We start from the raw sequence: 15,879 nt of genomic DNA, 5'->3' as shown, positions 1-15,879 counted from the left end.
AATGCTACCATTGGCACACAATACCTTGGATAATTTCTACTGACATCTGTGAGAGGAGACAGCACTTCATGTCATCCCTTACCTGAATAAACTGTTCTTAGAGTAAAGTGTAGTCTGAGGGGACTTCCATTCTCTCTGAGATTGCAAAACATTTCCAGTCTTCAGACAAGTCTCTCAACCATTGTCCAGTACCTGTCTTGAGATGTCCACATTGTCAGCTAGGTTTCTTCATCCAGTTTGCCCTGTAATTTATAGAACATTAATAATGTTTCAGCCTTAGGATTTAATTCAATGTTACAGTACTTGCCAAACATGCTGAAAACCCTAGTTTCCACCCTATGTGCTATGTGCTATGTGCTATGGAGAAAGAAAATAAAGAACCCCAATTGCACCTGAAGTTTAGCCTCCAACAAAAAGAGAGCCTGCAAAGGGCCTTTTAAGTAACTCTAAGCCCCAGTTTCCCCACAGCTCCCTCCATTGATTCAATTACTAGTATATTTTCATTAATGCTCACTTTATTTTTGGGGTGCAAAGAATATGCACCATGTCAGTAAAATGTGTGTGTGGGTGTGTGTTTATGTGTGTTCATGCCTATGTTTGTGCCTGTTCTTCCAAAAACTCACTATAAAATTTTATAAAATGATTTAGAAGACATAGTGAAAACTGTCAAGGTGGATGCAGACTTGGATTACTACTGTCCCATGGTACCTTCCAGGTAACACTGAAATTGTAGACTACTTTAATAGAGCCTAAAACGGGCTATTCATAGTTCTCAGTGAGATTTTGACATCAGCAACACTACAGAAAGCAGCAAAAGTTTCATTTATTACATGCTGTTCTTACCAAGGTGAGGCAAAGCCTCATCCCATGGAGAGTCTGGTAGGATGTGATGGCAGGAAATAAACTCACTTTTCCCTGTCCTGGGTGACTTTCCCTGCAGAGTGGTCTCTCCTCCAGGAGATACTTTCACATGCTTCTTTAAAAGCACCTGTTCCTCAGATCTAGAATAGCTGTGAATATAGGCTTCTTCCAGTCAGTCTGAGTGCTCCCACACCCACCTCAGAGGTGCAACACCATAGGGTCTTACAGACACAGTGCAGGGAAGGTCCCAAGGAGGACTTAGAGCAAAGTGCCCCTTCTGAGAAGTGACTTAAAACAGAAGGTTCAGAAGTGACATTCAATACCCAAGTGTTTCTTCCATGAGAAACTCCCTTTTAAATGGTGGAGGCTCCCACAGGACCAGGTTCTTTGCCTGGGAAAGATTTTCTGGAGCTTAGTTGCCAAGTCAGAGTGGGGTTACATTCTTGATCCATGCTCACTCCCACAAATATCTCCTGCCCCAGAAGTCCTTGAGTTGACCCAGGACCAACAGACCAGAGAGAACAGAGTGCATCACAGGGGTGAGAAGAGGCCAGAACGACTTTAAACTGGAGAAATCCCCAACATCGGACATCTAACAACTTTAGGGTTTGTGTGTATTGTGGACTTCAGAATCTTAAGGTCAGATTTTTCTGATAACACTTTCTAGGTGAAGCTGAAGTCTACTGTGGGGGGAATTATTCCAGGCAGGGATGGTATTTGAGTCTGCAGGCCTGGCAAGCTTCTTCAATCTCCTGAAAGTAATTATTGGTCAGCTGTAAATCTGAAGTGGGAGTTGGTTTTTGTCACTCAAGCAGATGACATTACAAGTCTCATACCCTATGTGAGAGACACACATTTACCCACGGGGGATTTGAACTTACTTCTATACAAGTGACTGTGGGCCAAAAGAGGGAAACCATTCCTGCCTTTAGCATTCTGTCTTTATCAAAGACTACAGGGACTAGCTTCCTGGACAGACATGTCCAAGCAGACAGACATTGTAATGGCAGAAAATTGAGGTAAGAAATGTCATGGGGACAGTGATTTCAGATTGTACCTTTAGCAGAAATCTCTGTTGTCATTAAGACAAGCAGCCTTGGGCCTGCTAAAATTTATCACTAATTCAGGGGGTCCTGCCCTTATGACTACTCCAGGTCCTCCTTATATGAAGGCTTTCTTTTAAAAAAATTATATAAAGCAAAGTTTCTCAATCTCAGGGGCACGACCACTCACACAGATTGCATATCAGAAAGCTTAAACATCAGATACCTTTTATATTATGACTTATAACAAGAGAAATATTAATTATGAAGTAGCAATGAAATAATTTTATGGTTGGGGTCACCACAGCATGAAGAGCTGTATTGCAGAGTTGCAGCACTAGGAGTGTTGAGACCCACTGCCATAGAGGCTGACACATGGGAACAGACTCCTCACATGAGTAGAGGCACATGGCAAGGGATACTCTGTCCTACCCTAGGACCCAGAGGCAGGATCTATCCCAGGAGTCTGTGTGCTCATCTTGTCTTCAATTCTCCCAGGTTCAAGAAGAGCATTGATCATCTCAGGAGAGTCAGCTTGCACAGCCCACATCAGGCCCAATGCTTCCCTTCACAGAGAAGGATGTGGGTGTAACTGACAGCCAGTGAGACTGAGGGATCTGATGATCATTTGCTCTGAGCTGTGGTTTCTTCACCTGTAAAATGGAGGTGTTTCTGCTGAAGTGGGTTGTCGTGGAGATGGACAGAACATACACACTGATCAGGGCTTCCCTGGCATGGTTAATTGGATTTTCTCTGGTGATGCATTTAAAAGTAGAATCTCTAGCCAGATAGTGTTAGATGCCGGGCGCCATACAAGTGTTGGAAGCATTTTGTGATTCTAAGACTACCTCAAATTTAAACCGAAAGCTCTTCTTTTAAATTTAAAAAGAAGAATCAAGTACAAACTGCCAATATGAAACAATCGTGATCAGAATTGAGCTAATTCCTGTGAAGTCATTTAGTTTTTCTTTTTCTGCATCTATATTGAAGGCATCTAGAGTAGCACTATACGAGATCCTAAAGCCTTCCATTATGGTGCTACCCATCCATTCCTCTCTAAATGAGGACTTCTAATGTGACTTAAGAAAACCTAATATCTTTCAGATTGTTCCCAGCTGGTGTGATCTCTCTGTCTTTGGGTCTTGGAAAAGCTGCAGAGTCAATGTGTTGTGTTACAACACAAAATTCCAGACATTAATTTTACCAATGAAGTTCCTGGACTCAGATGCTGAAGTCAAGTAAAGCTCCCAACTGTCCTTCCTAATTCACTGACCTCCCAGAGAAAGGTATTCTTGGTCCCTCTAAACACTTTCTTAAAATCCTTCAACTCTAAGACTTTCCATTGCCTTAGTTATCTTCATTTCCTTTCAAGTCCTGCCTTGAATGCTCTGGACCCAAGTGCACTTTTTACCTTTGCAAGAAAGGTGTGTGGTAGGTAAGGCATACAGTAATAAAGTCCATGTTTAGAGGAAACAAACAGATCTTGCATAAATGTCCATGTCCTTGCAATGCTATACCAAACCATAATTTTTCATTAAATAATATATTCTTGGAGATGACAGTGTGATCAGATATTTTGTATCCTAACTTGTTAATGTTCTCTCTATTATATAAATCTAGTTCTTTCATGTGTATTCTGGTCTTTTTCTGTCATGTCTGATTGCATCATCAGGAATCCCAGGGAACATTAATCCTGGGCTTTAGAAACTGTTGTATATGGCCAACCAGGAAAGAAACCCATCCAGGAGACTACTGATACTTGACACACATAAATTGACCTCACTATTTTCATATAGTTTATGGCAAGAGGTCACCATTCCTGACCATGTCTCATTATCCAGCAGGATAATAAATGGAAACGTAGGGGTCAAGGAGGTCACCCCACAAAGCACAAAAAATCCATCTCAGATAAACATGTACGGTTTGTTGAATCCAAAATATCCATGAATTTCAGGACACAATGTAAGTCCAAACCTAAGGATAATAGGTATAGAAGAGAATTCAGATTTCCAGTTTATAGGTTCAGTAAATATCTTCAACAAATCATTGCAGAATACGTCCGTGAGCTGAAGAAAGTAAAGGCCAAAAAATACAACAAGCCTACAGAATGCCAAATTAATTGTACCAGAAAAATTCCTCCATTCACACAAAAATTAAACACTAAATGCACAGATCAAAGAAAGTACATTATAAGGGGTAAGGTACAAATATCCAGTACAAAATGAATTCAGACCAATTTGAATTACACCAGACTTCTCAACAGAGACTGTAAAGCCAGAAAATCTTGGGCCGATGTAATGTAGACCCAAGCTCCTATATACTGAGTAATTCCCAATCTCCATAAATGGAGAAACCAGGATATTACATGACAAAATCATATTTAAACTATATTTTTCTCTAATAAAGCACACCAGAGGATAATAGGAAATCTCCAAGGCAATGAACTAAACTTTATCCAAGAAAAAACAAGCAATTAATCATCTCACAATAATTACAAAAAAGATAAGCACACAAACATAATTTCACCTATAACCAGAAAAAGAAGAGAAAGCAGCAATCATTGGTTTTAAATATCTAACCAGACCCTCTCTCACCAATCTTCCTTGGTCCTAGGGAGTAAATAACTAGGCAATGTGTATACAACTATGGGTCTATTGTCCTAGGTACTGTGTAGAAGAGGATTGACTTATCTGGTATCAATGTGGTAGTAGCACCTTGATTCTGGTAGGACTGTTGCCCCACCAAAAGGAGATCCTAGATGTGTGAAGTGGGAATGGATATGTGTGGTTCGGGGAGTGCTGTTATATAGAAAATGCTGAGAAGAAATATGATGATGAGGCTTGATGAGGGGAGTCTGGAAAGGGGAATAACATTTGAAATGTAAATTAATAAAATAACCAACTAATAAAAGATAGCCAAAATTAAAATAAAAAGTAAAAAGGTAACAGAAAAATTAAACCAAAACAAAATGAAAGAATACCCTGAGGTGTATTGATATAATTCAGCTTGTATTTTAATGCTAATTTGTAGAATGTAAGACTGGTTAACCCCCAGAAAAGTGACCCTGCTCCCAGTTAATTGTGATTATAAGGAAGCACAGCAGTGAGATGGTGGAGGTGAGTTTTTGAGGGCTTTCCTAGAGAGGATCATAAGGGGGGAAGAAGGAAGAAGCTGCCAAGAAGAAAGGAAGAATGGATGTGATGGAGAGGAGAGAGGAAGGAGGACAGCAGCCATGGGTTAAGACAGAGGAAAGCCTGATCCTGAGGGCTGTCCAAGTGGAACAAAGAGCAGCCAAGATGCTACATAGTAAGTAAGAGTTCAGAGTCATTGTTTGGAAATTAGACCTAATTCCATGCAAGACAGGCAGATGCTCAGCTACTCTGCAGATTAAGGGATATTATAAATTAATTAAAAACTATGTATAACCAGTAATCCAGCTCTATAGAGGATCCTAATAGGAATACTATAGTTTACAGGGAAGGATAAAATACCAGAGGTCACAGGAAATAAATTAACACCACTAGGACAGTCAATCAAAAGAAGGCGATTAAAAAGTCAAAAATTAAAAAAAAATGACAAAATTAATACAGAGGTTTGAAAAATATTTACATATCACAAAACTCAACTCCCCAGTAAACAGACATATATTAAGCCATAAACAGGATTACCATAATGAGAGATATAGAGGGTATACTAGTGAAACCGAACTAAGAACCATGGCCCCTAGTAATTCTATTCACTTTGTCTATGTAGCTGACAGAATAGATTTCAAACTCATCCTGTCCACAAGATGTAAGGAAATTCATTTCATACTCTGCAATTACAAAAAGATACTACAATTCTAAACATACACATATTAAACACAAGCTTCCCAAATTTAAAAATATACATTATCAGATAGATATGAAATGACAGATTAATTATAATAGTGCTTGTGATTTGTTTAAATTGTCTATTCAGACCACCTAACAGATCACATGCAAATAAACAAAGCAGGAGGCGCAGAATTAAGGTACATCGTCAGGCAAATGAACCTAACAAACTACATTGAACTATACATATATTTTCTATCAGTCTGTGTACCTTTCTCCAAAATTGACCACATATTGGGATGCAAAACAACCCTCAGGAAATATAATAAAGTGAAGTAATGTCATGCATTCTATCTAAGCACAAAGGAATCAAAGTGGTACCACACAATTAAAAGTACAGAAAATACACACACTCATGGAAAGTAAGTAACATAAACAATACAACGACTGAAAGGGTCAGGGGAGAAATAAATAAGGAAAAATTGAAACTGGTCTAATCTCTTTGTCTACTATCAGAAGTAGAGAATTTGGAGTATGCACTATTGGGATTATGCCTTGAATTAGCTCACAACCTTCCCAATTTCCCTTGACAATGATAAGATATATGATTCTGCAGTACTCATTGGATGTGTGTAATTGGCCTTTTGATTTCGTAGAGGGAATAGTTAAAGGACTGCCTGGAGTTTTATGAAGCTCCTTGGATGAACTGTGTAGACTTTGAAAGACTACAAGGATTTTTGAAGGTGTGCAAAATGCATTTTTTCTTATGATATATTTAAGATCGTATGGAAAATTGTGAGTAGAATATGGTGAATTGAATGATAATGGTCCACATAAACTCACATGTATGCATGTTTGGTTTCTTGTTAGAGGAAATGTGCGGGAACAATTATAAAATATGTATTGGTTGGAGGAGTATAGTGGGATTGGGCTTTGAGGTTTCCAAATTAAATTCCATTTATACTTAACGCTCACTTTCTCTGTCTCCAACTTGCAGACGAAGATGTAAGATCTCAGCTAGTTCTCTAGAAACATGGTGACCTACCTGCTGCCATGTACCTCAGCATGATAATCATAGACTCAGAATCCTTGAAACTGTAAGCCCCAATAAACTGTCTCTTCTATAAGTTCCCTTTGTCATGGTGTCTCTTCACAGCCTATAAAACAAAGATTGGAAGGAACACATAAGTGAAAAACTTCTCAATAAAAACCTGGCCAATAAAATTCAGACATATACCAAACGTATCAGGTACCATGATCAAGCTGGCTTGACTCCAAAGGGGCAAGAATATTTCAACAAATACAAATGAATAAACAATACACCACATGAAACCAAGAACAGGAAACACATGATCATTGCACTAGAGGCAGACAATTTCTTTGGCAAAATATCACAGTGATACATGAAATAGTCCTGGAGAATCTGGGATATGGAGAAGATATACCTTAACAATATAAAGGCAATATACAAGGCCAACAGCATCCTAACTGTGGAATATCTTAATGCATTTCCCTAAAATAAGTAATAAGTCACAGGTGTTCAATTTTTTCATCTAATTCAAGTAGTATGTGAAGTCTTATCCAAAACAGAAAATAGAAAGATGGAAAGGCATGTCCATATGAAGGAAAGCAGTCAGAATTTTCTGATTTGCAGGTGATATGATCCATATATAAACAGCACGATGTTTCCACTAGAAAACTCCTACAGCTCATGGACCACTCACTAAAATCACATTAAAGTCAATAAAATTCCTGTATACCAACAATAAATATCAACAAACATACCAAGAAAGAAAACCCATTCAGAATAGGCTTAAAAACCTTGTAATAAATCTAAGGAAGTGAAGACTTGCTACAAAGAACTATTAAGAAATAGTTTTCTTAATAGCAATAGTTTCTTGCTATTAAGAAAAATAAGAAAAGACGGAAGAAACCAGAAAATGAGGACAACTCTCATTTTCATGTATCAGTATGAATGATATTTTTATTGGATTATTAACAGAATCATCTACAAGTTTAAATCCATCCCATCCTAATTCTGATGCAGAGCTTCAGGGAATGAAAAAAAGATCTCAAAACCAATGGAAGCACAAATGAGCAGGGCAGTCAGACACTGCTAAATAGTAAGACAGTAAAACACTGCAGGACGGATCACCTTTACCAATTTCAAGTTCATTTTGGGGAATAGTAAAACAGAAACCCAGCCTGTTGATGTCATGAGAACAGACACAAAGTCTATAGGAATAATATAAAAGACCCAGATATTGGTGTATGTTCTTATCAGCCTCTGGGTTTTGAAAAAGGGGCCAAACTAAGAAACAAAACAAAACAAAAACCCACCACCACCACCACCACCACCACCACCTCCACACACAAGGTGCAATTTTCAATCCCGTGTTTGCAACTACTTCCTGGGACAATCACATAGAGACATACTTTAGAGATCTGAAGAATCTGCCATTTCAGATGTCCTAGTAGTCAAAGGCAATTTCACAGTGGGAGAGACCTCAACTCCTAGCAGTGTCCCCAGTCTATTCTGAAGAAAATGATGGGCACTAAAGAACCCTAACTGGAGTATCGTTCAATGTGGCAAAGTGGCCATGGGGTGAAATACTACCCACTTACCTCTACTGCTGCCAGAAAGCTGTCCAGACTGTGGAGAAGGGTCCCAGGCTTTGGAGGGAAAAAGAGGATAGTCCTTCAAAGGACCTACTTCAAAGGATTGTTGTCAGAGCCACTGGCCCATTCTATTCACAAGGGATGCCACAATGACACAAGAATATTTGCTGACTGTCTGTCATGGTAGCCAACAATTTCTGTCATTTCTTTAGAATTGGAAGCTATTTTCTCTGAATTTCCTGTTTCTTCAGGCAACATTTCTCCTTCTCAGGTCTCAGATGGAGATGATTAGATAGTTTACTCTTAACCTTTTCTTGTCATGAGACACAGAAAAGAAAACGAGGTCACCATCACACAGGAATGTGACAACTAGGAACCTGACAGGACCAGGGGGGACATGGGAGGTCCAGAATGAGGGGCTCGACAGACAACCCACTGCAGCATCAAAATGCCCGCCACAACCGCTCGGGCACCATAAATCCTGAGCCCCGACGGGAATGACAACAAGAGTGTGCATGGCCTGACTGCAGCCCGGGACTTTTCAAATCTTGTATCACCCCCGAGCACTTCTGCTTGAGCAGAAAGGCAGATGCCCAGAAGCTGCTGCTGTAGTAGCAGGCAGTTATGGCAGTTAGAGGTGGTGGTGGAGGCAGAGGAGGGATGAGAGAAGAGGGAGGAGTTTCCCTGGAAGGACCAGAACAGACAACATTCTGACTACTCCAGAACCCCACCCAAACCCAGCCCACCCCACAAATGCTGAGTCCACTGCCAAACCTCTCCATGCTAAGCATTCATTTCTTCATCCCCACTGTGCTTATTTTAGTTTTTTAAAACTTCTTTTTTTTCCCTGCGAATTTCACATCATGCAGCTCAACTTCGTTGATATCCACCATCCCCTCATATCTGAAGTCCACCCTTGCATCCTTCTCCATATCAGAGAAAAAATAATCTACTTGTGGAAGTTGAAAAAAGAAAAAGAAAAAAATGGCAATATGTCCACAAAAGAGGTGTAAAATTATGAAGATGAAGGACATAAACCCTTAAATTATTTAAAATTAACAAAAGTGATTTCCATTTCAGGAGAGTTATTATAGCTAATAAGTGCAAGCTATGATAAATAGAGAATAAAAAAGCTTAAAAAGTGAGAGAAAATGATTCAGGTACAAAATTTAAAAATTATATAATCTAGTTCATGAAGTACCTTCTCCAATTTTGCCAAATACAAATGGACTGAATATTGTGACAGTCATTCTTACCTGATGCATCCCATAAATTTTCTTACTTTATCTAGCTGATCAGTGGTAGAGATAAAGGTATTTTTTGTTGTAAAGGGCGAAATGCTGAGGTGACCTCCCTTTGCACTAAGGTGTGTCCACTATCAATTGTTAGTTCTTTACTGGCAGAGAGCTAAGTGCTGGCAGGATTACTGTCTTGTCATTTCTATGGTCCATCATAAAGTTTGCTATTTTGTAGATGTTTGTCCTTCTCACCAGCTCAACACATCTGAGAGATCTCTTAGGTGTTGTCTCACTGCCAATTGTACGTAATAATGATCTGATGGCCAAGATCTGCTGCAGAAAGTATGTGGGCAGAACTCCAGGCTTACAGAGGAACATAGGGTGAGGAAAGCTGAAGCAGGAGATTCAGAATAGACATGGTAGGGAAGAGATATGGACCAAATCAGTGCATACTTCTAAAGAGATAATCACCGGTTGGGTTTCAAAACTAGAAGAATGGGATTAAATTTAGAGAAGTAGCACATGCCCAGTGAAAGGCCTAAGATACAAACTGTCAGACAGAATCTCATGGTTTAGCTTACAGAGGCCTGTGAGCAATGCTCCTTTGGTGACGTTGGTGCAAAGAGGAGAACCCCACAAGCAGCATGAGGGTGCCTTCAATGTTGGCTCCAACATTTCACTTTCCTCTGGCAATTGGACTCCACACTGTGCCTAACACCATAATGATTTCAACTCTTTCTCCTAAGGAATTTTGTGGCAACTCAAATGCTATGGACAAGGCTTCATGAGAGTTCCTATAACACACACCCGTGTTGCAACCTAACCTGCAGGCTATTTCTTGATGTGATTTTAAGCACATGTACATAAGGAGATAGGAGAACCTTCTGACTGCTTATTCAAACTGGTATTATTTCTCAGGAATTTTTAATGGCTCATATTGATGAGTAAGGATAATTTGACTTAAGATGAGACATTTTTGGGCAGGATTTGGAGGGAAACATTCATTAAAATGCATAGGAATTACTAAGATTTTTATAATGAAGCCTTGAGGAAAATTTGGCCTTGGAAGCAGGAGGTACTAAGTGGCTATGCACTGGGAAGGTCTCCTGGAAAGGGCACCTCAGCTTATGCACTATACAGGGAGATTATTAGCAGGGAGGCAAAGTCTGCTCACCATGACATCAGCTGTCCCTTCTTGGACATTCTATTGTGTCCTAGAGAGTTCTTGGCATCCTCTGTGATGTCACCAGCGTTGTAGTAACCACCAGTGCCCTACTTTTTCTCAGTCCCTGCCTGGCAGATACACAGGAAGACATGTATTCCCGTCTTCGCAAGCATTTTGGTAGAGTGAATGGGGATTTTGGACAGACTAGAGTGAGGGAATCTCGCCTTTCATCAAAAACAAATGATGGACAAAGAAAGCTGGCCTGGGGAATGAGGAGTAAGTCCTGTGAATTGTATGCTGCGCTTTCTTTCAGAGGGAGAATAGGCTTAGGCTGACCTGTTTACCAATGGGCCACAACAACTGGAGTATCTGGGAAGGAATTGAATTACCATGAGGATCACAATTCCTGAAAGTCAAGGATTTCAGAACATTATTTTGCCCTTCCCCAAAGGGAAGATATGGTAAGGCCAATGCTATTATTCTGTGAACTTCTGGCCTTCACTTTTAACGTGCATATGTTACGATACATTGATATAATAACACCATCAGGAGAAATTGAGGGTCCAACTTTTCTGAACTTAGACAAGGAATCAATCTACTTCACTCTTATTGCTTCTTTAAATAAAGTAGATTTCTGACTTTAGTATCAGGGAGAGAATTATGCTTCTCCAATTACCTTATGTTTTTAGAACTCCTTTGACTTTTTCTAATTGGCAGGGTCGTCCTTAGCATTATAAATTAGAGTTTGTGTGTTACAAATATTTTTTTTTACAGTACCAAAATTATTTGGAGCTGGTAGACCAAGATTCAGCCTGTAACAGATGAGCACTTCTGTGGCATTTGGTGTTTCAGTTACAGGAATTAATAAGTCTGTTGACCATGACATCCACCGCAATGCTTTTTAAATCCAAATGGTGTGGCCTGGAGTATCAGGGTAGGACAAATGAGTATCTCAAAAAATCAAGTCTTTTGGATGTTGAATTTATATTCTGACTTCTGAAAGAACAGGAGTGAGGGTCCTGAAAGAAAGTTGTACCGTGTTAAGTTGATAACAATCCCGTAGAAGCCATCTCTGTGGAACATGGAGCATGGATCGGCAGGCATAGGGAACACCTGGCAGCTGACATCTCTTGGTCTCTATAGAGTGCTGGGAGAGTTGACTTCCACTGAGGAGGTCTCTTAGGCATAGACCAAACTCTTTGTGGTGACGCTGTGTTCTACACATGCTCTTCTCCTGTTAGGGCATCGCCATGGTCTATGTACACTCCCCCAGTCTCTCCATGAATGTTCACTTGTGTTCTTCTACCTACAGAGGATGGGAGACTGACATCATCCCCTGGCCCTGTGGTAATCAACAAGGAGGCCAACACGGAGAACACAGAAGAGCAGAGACTGATTAGACAGCTGCAGTCAGCTACTGAGGAGAGAAATGAGCTAAGAGATCTCCTGACTTACGTGACAGAGAGATACAGGAACAACAGGTATGCATTGCTCCAAACTGCCTTGTGTCACTCATGGACCTGCAGTGTCACCTCCATCGTATTCTATTAAGGTGTTGGGGTCTAGAAAGCTGTGCCTCCCAAAATACTCGTCCTAAACCTCATTTCTGATATAGAGGAGATTCAGAACCTGACCCTTGGTCAGGAGTGAGGTGGGAAATGGTCTCATCTGCTGCCTCCAGCTGAAAATCTGAACTTGTGGCCTTAGTGAGGATTCAGGGATAACGTCACTGGAGCATGAGTTCCCAGTGTGCATTTGGAAAGCCCTTGACAGGTGGTAGCTTTGCAAGGTTCTAGGTGCCGTGAGTTTGGGTGTGTGCTAGGAAGGTGACTGAGTGCTGGACTCTTGTTGCAGTAGCCTGAGGTGACAGATCCCACACTGTTCATCTCAATGTTTGACTGGATGGCCAGAGACACAGGCCTGCTCCTTCTTTTTTTTTTTTTTTTTTTTTTTTGTGTGTGTGTGTGTGTACCTCTGAGCCAATAAAGTGGCATGCATTTCTACTGATTCTGATTGTGTTCTCTGTTTCCATATTTGACTCCCTTAATCATTCTCTTACTGTTTACTTTTCTTTTCCTCTGGGTGTGTCCCAGTTTCTGTATCTCTGTGTAGGCAGCTACATGCATATGCGCAATTTTTATATGTTTATATTTTCCCCCACACTTGGAATCTAGGGGGTCTATGTTTTCCCCTGAGTATTTATGTGTATAACACTTTCATGGTGATGTGAGTGCTTTGTTTTGCAAGCCCTTCTTTCAACTGCACAGTTCTTTGCAATGTGGTCACATTTGTCTGTTCATTGTGCCTTTTGGGTAGATTGTAATTTTGTGGCACTTTCTGTTCTCAACTCCATAATTATGTGAAATGTCTGTCTCTACAATATTAGCTATTCAAGATGTAGAATTCCTGCTGTCAAAACAGGAAAAATGAAATCACAGATTTTTAGGTGTGGGGGGCAGGACAGCTATGCCCTAGGCTCTTGATAGCATAACAAACTTGACTGCAGACATAGCCCTTCTGATTGAAGAAAGGGAACCTGGGAACCCTTTATCTGGATGCTTAGCTTATGGGGTCCTGGGCCCAGAATAACAAGTTTCTGAAGCTGAAGAAGATGCCAATATATAGAACTCACAAATTGTCTTTCCAGGGCTATGGTAGTACAAGACCCAGCCTGAGTTCATATATTCTAAATGCAGATGTTCATTGGGTTTTACTCTCCTAGGGTCTGCCGCTACGTCAGGTCAAATCCATTTTATGAAAAATTGAAGATAAAAGAGAGGGAGGTCATGTCATTACTGCACAACTTAGAGATGAGGAACATCGAGCATTGTGAAAAATTTCAGGAGCTCCAGAAGGAGATTAACTTCTATCGGTTAGCACTGATCAGAGAGGCCATTAATGTGCTTTGCCCACAGGTGCCTTCCTTTGTTCTGATTGGAGGTCTGCAGCGCTGGTTCCGTCTCTTGTGCTCTTTAAACATCACTGTACCCTGGGTCTTTTGGACTCAGTTTTTAGGTCCACAGGAGACTGGTACTCATACCCAGAGTGTCTAGGCATCCTCAGAAGGCTCTAGGTAGACCAGTACTGATTCAGCTCACCAAATGGCTAATAGGCTGAACTGGGCCTCTGGGGTCATACCAGGTTTAACAAAACTCAATGTGTGGACCAACTGGATAACATGACCTTCCCTTAATTCTACTGACATCCTTTGAGGGTATTTGCCCACTATTAATTGATGTTGCCCCCATGCATTTTCTTTCCATGGATAGATGTAGATCCCCTGTTGTTTTGGAGAGACATGGACTCTTATTGGTACTTGGGTCACAGAAACAATTTATTCTTCCCTGAATTGGCTGCTTGATATTTGTGCAGCAGCCTTATGTGCGTGGAGAGGTAGTATATGAAGTTTTCACTGGTATCTGGGTCCAGGGCAAGTTTGTGGGACTTTGGAGTAGGAAAGGGAGGAAGAAGCTGCAGGATCTAACTATGCAGAGTGTGTTTCCAGCAACCTGCCCAGTCGGATCCATATGGACAAGATATGTATGCAGAAGAAGTTGTTCCCATTCAAGGAGAGCAAAACAGAACATCTGGATTGTGCACCATTGGTTCAGAAATATTTGGTTGACTTGCACAAGAAAGAAAAGGATGAACAGGAGAAGAAGAGCAACCTCCAGACCCAGCCACGTCTGGTAGGGACAAGCAGCTGTGTCAGCTTAACAACATCTGATTCCATTTGCCAATTTCATACCTGTTTGCTTTCCCCTACCACCTTACTAATTTACACTCCCAACAAGCCAACCACCTCATGCAATGGAATTGTTCATTGCTCTGTCTATGCTCAACTATTCTAGGAAGTCCAGCACTTTTCAGAAACTGAATGATTAACAAATATGCTTTGCTGCTCTTTTTGAAGCTGCAGTCTAGAAATGGTGACAGACATTTGATATCATAATATTTCCTGTCCCAGTGATAGAATGGATGCTATGTAGCGCTTTGAACAAGTTTTGGTCCTGTGATAAATGACATTTTTTGGTCATGTGACCTCCAAGTTGGGAAGCACATTTCAGTGATAATTACCACGTGCAAATGGCAAATTAATCCTTGTCATTGTCTTTAATCTTGGTGACACATGGCCTTCACATTTCTTCCTGTAACCCAATGAGGTCTCTTCCCATTGCCCTGTTCATGGTGTGCACTGGTTTAAGTCTGAGGCCCAGATGGGCAGCCCACATTACTGTCAGGTTTGCTGTAGACTTTGCCCTGCCCACAGACACACCAGCAATGTTATCAGTTAACACATCAATGGTGACGTCCAATAGAGCTGAGGTGGTAGAAGGCAGAAACCTGAGAGCTGGCATGCAGGTCTCCAACAAATCAGTGTCTGAATAACTGCCTTCCTCTCCCTGGTCTCAGAAAGTGCAAGAGAGTGGGAATGGGACACACAGCAGGAAGGGAGCATCCTGAAGAATCTGTTGCTTTCTCAGGAGTGCCCTTCTGACTACCATCCTGAATAGTAACAACATATTTTGGATGAATAGTATCCCTCACAGTTAATTTATTAATTGCTAAGAAACCCTAAATTTATCTTTCACTAAGCCAGCCTGACTGAGGTCTTACTCCCTTTCTTTTTAGGATAACACCACTTGAGAGAAGACTTGGGGACTGCAATGCCATTTTGCCTGCTAGAGGAGAAACAGCAATATAACTGTGCTTCAAAATGTTCACTAAGAATATGTTGTTTAGAAATATCTTTGTTATGATTTTAAATGAAGTTTTTTTTGTTATTTCATAGTTATATGTTCTTGTTAATATTTTTCACATTTGAAAATACTTTTAAATATTTATATTAATATTCATTTTAATCCATTTTTGTTTTAAATTGCATTCCTTATGAATAAAATTTGATTTGTAAGTCTGACTCTTGAAACCATCTTGCTTATTCAAGTGTTCTGTCCCTTCCTGTGCTCTTAAAACTGACGGCCAGAGATGGATTCTGCATGGTCCAGAGTTTCTGGGCTAAACAGTGAATTCAAAGTCACCAAGGGGTACTAAGTGTGATAGCGTATATTGGCTGGATAATGTGTTCTTTTCTTGGATGCACATTTTATGATGTGATCACTGCCATTCTTTATCCATGCGGT

General features: G+C 40.4%; 1 protein-coding gene across 1 annotated transcript; it reads left to right on the top strand.

Annotated features, from left to right (window-relative positions):
• The first annotated feature begins 10,830 nt into the window (after positions 1-10,830).
• LOC134478815 (uncharacterized) lies at positions 10,831-15,665 on the top strand. Its single transcript, XM_087564074.1, has 4 exons — positions 10,831-11,014; positions 12,051-12,219; positions 14,244-14,427; positions 15,371-15,665. The coding sequence occupies exons 1-4, from the start codon at positions 10,888-10,890 to the stop codon at positions 15,383-15,385; spliced, it is 495 nt and encodes a 164-aa protein (XP_087420200.1). The 5' UTR covers positions 10,831-10,887; the 3' UTR covers positions 15,386-15,665.
• The last annotated feature ends 214 nt before the right edge of the window (positions 15,666-15,879 follow it).

Source organism: Rattus norvegicus, chromosome 8 (genome assembly GCF_021556685.1).
Source record: "Rattus norvegicus strain SHRSP/BbbUtx chromosome 8, alternate assembly SHRSP_T2T, whole genome shotgun sequence".
NCBI lineage: Eukaryota > Metazoa > Chordata > Mammalia > Rodentia > Muridae > Rattus > Rattus norvegicus.
This window is presented reverse-complemented; position numbering and strand designations above follow the sequence as displayed.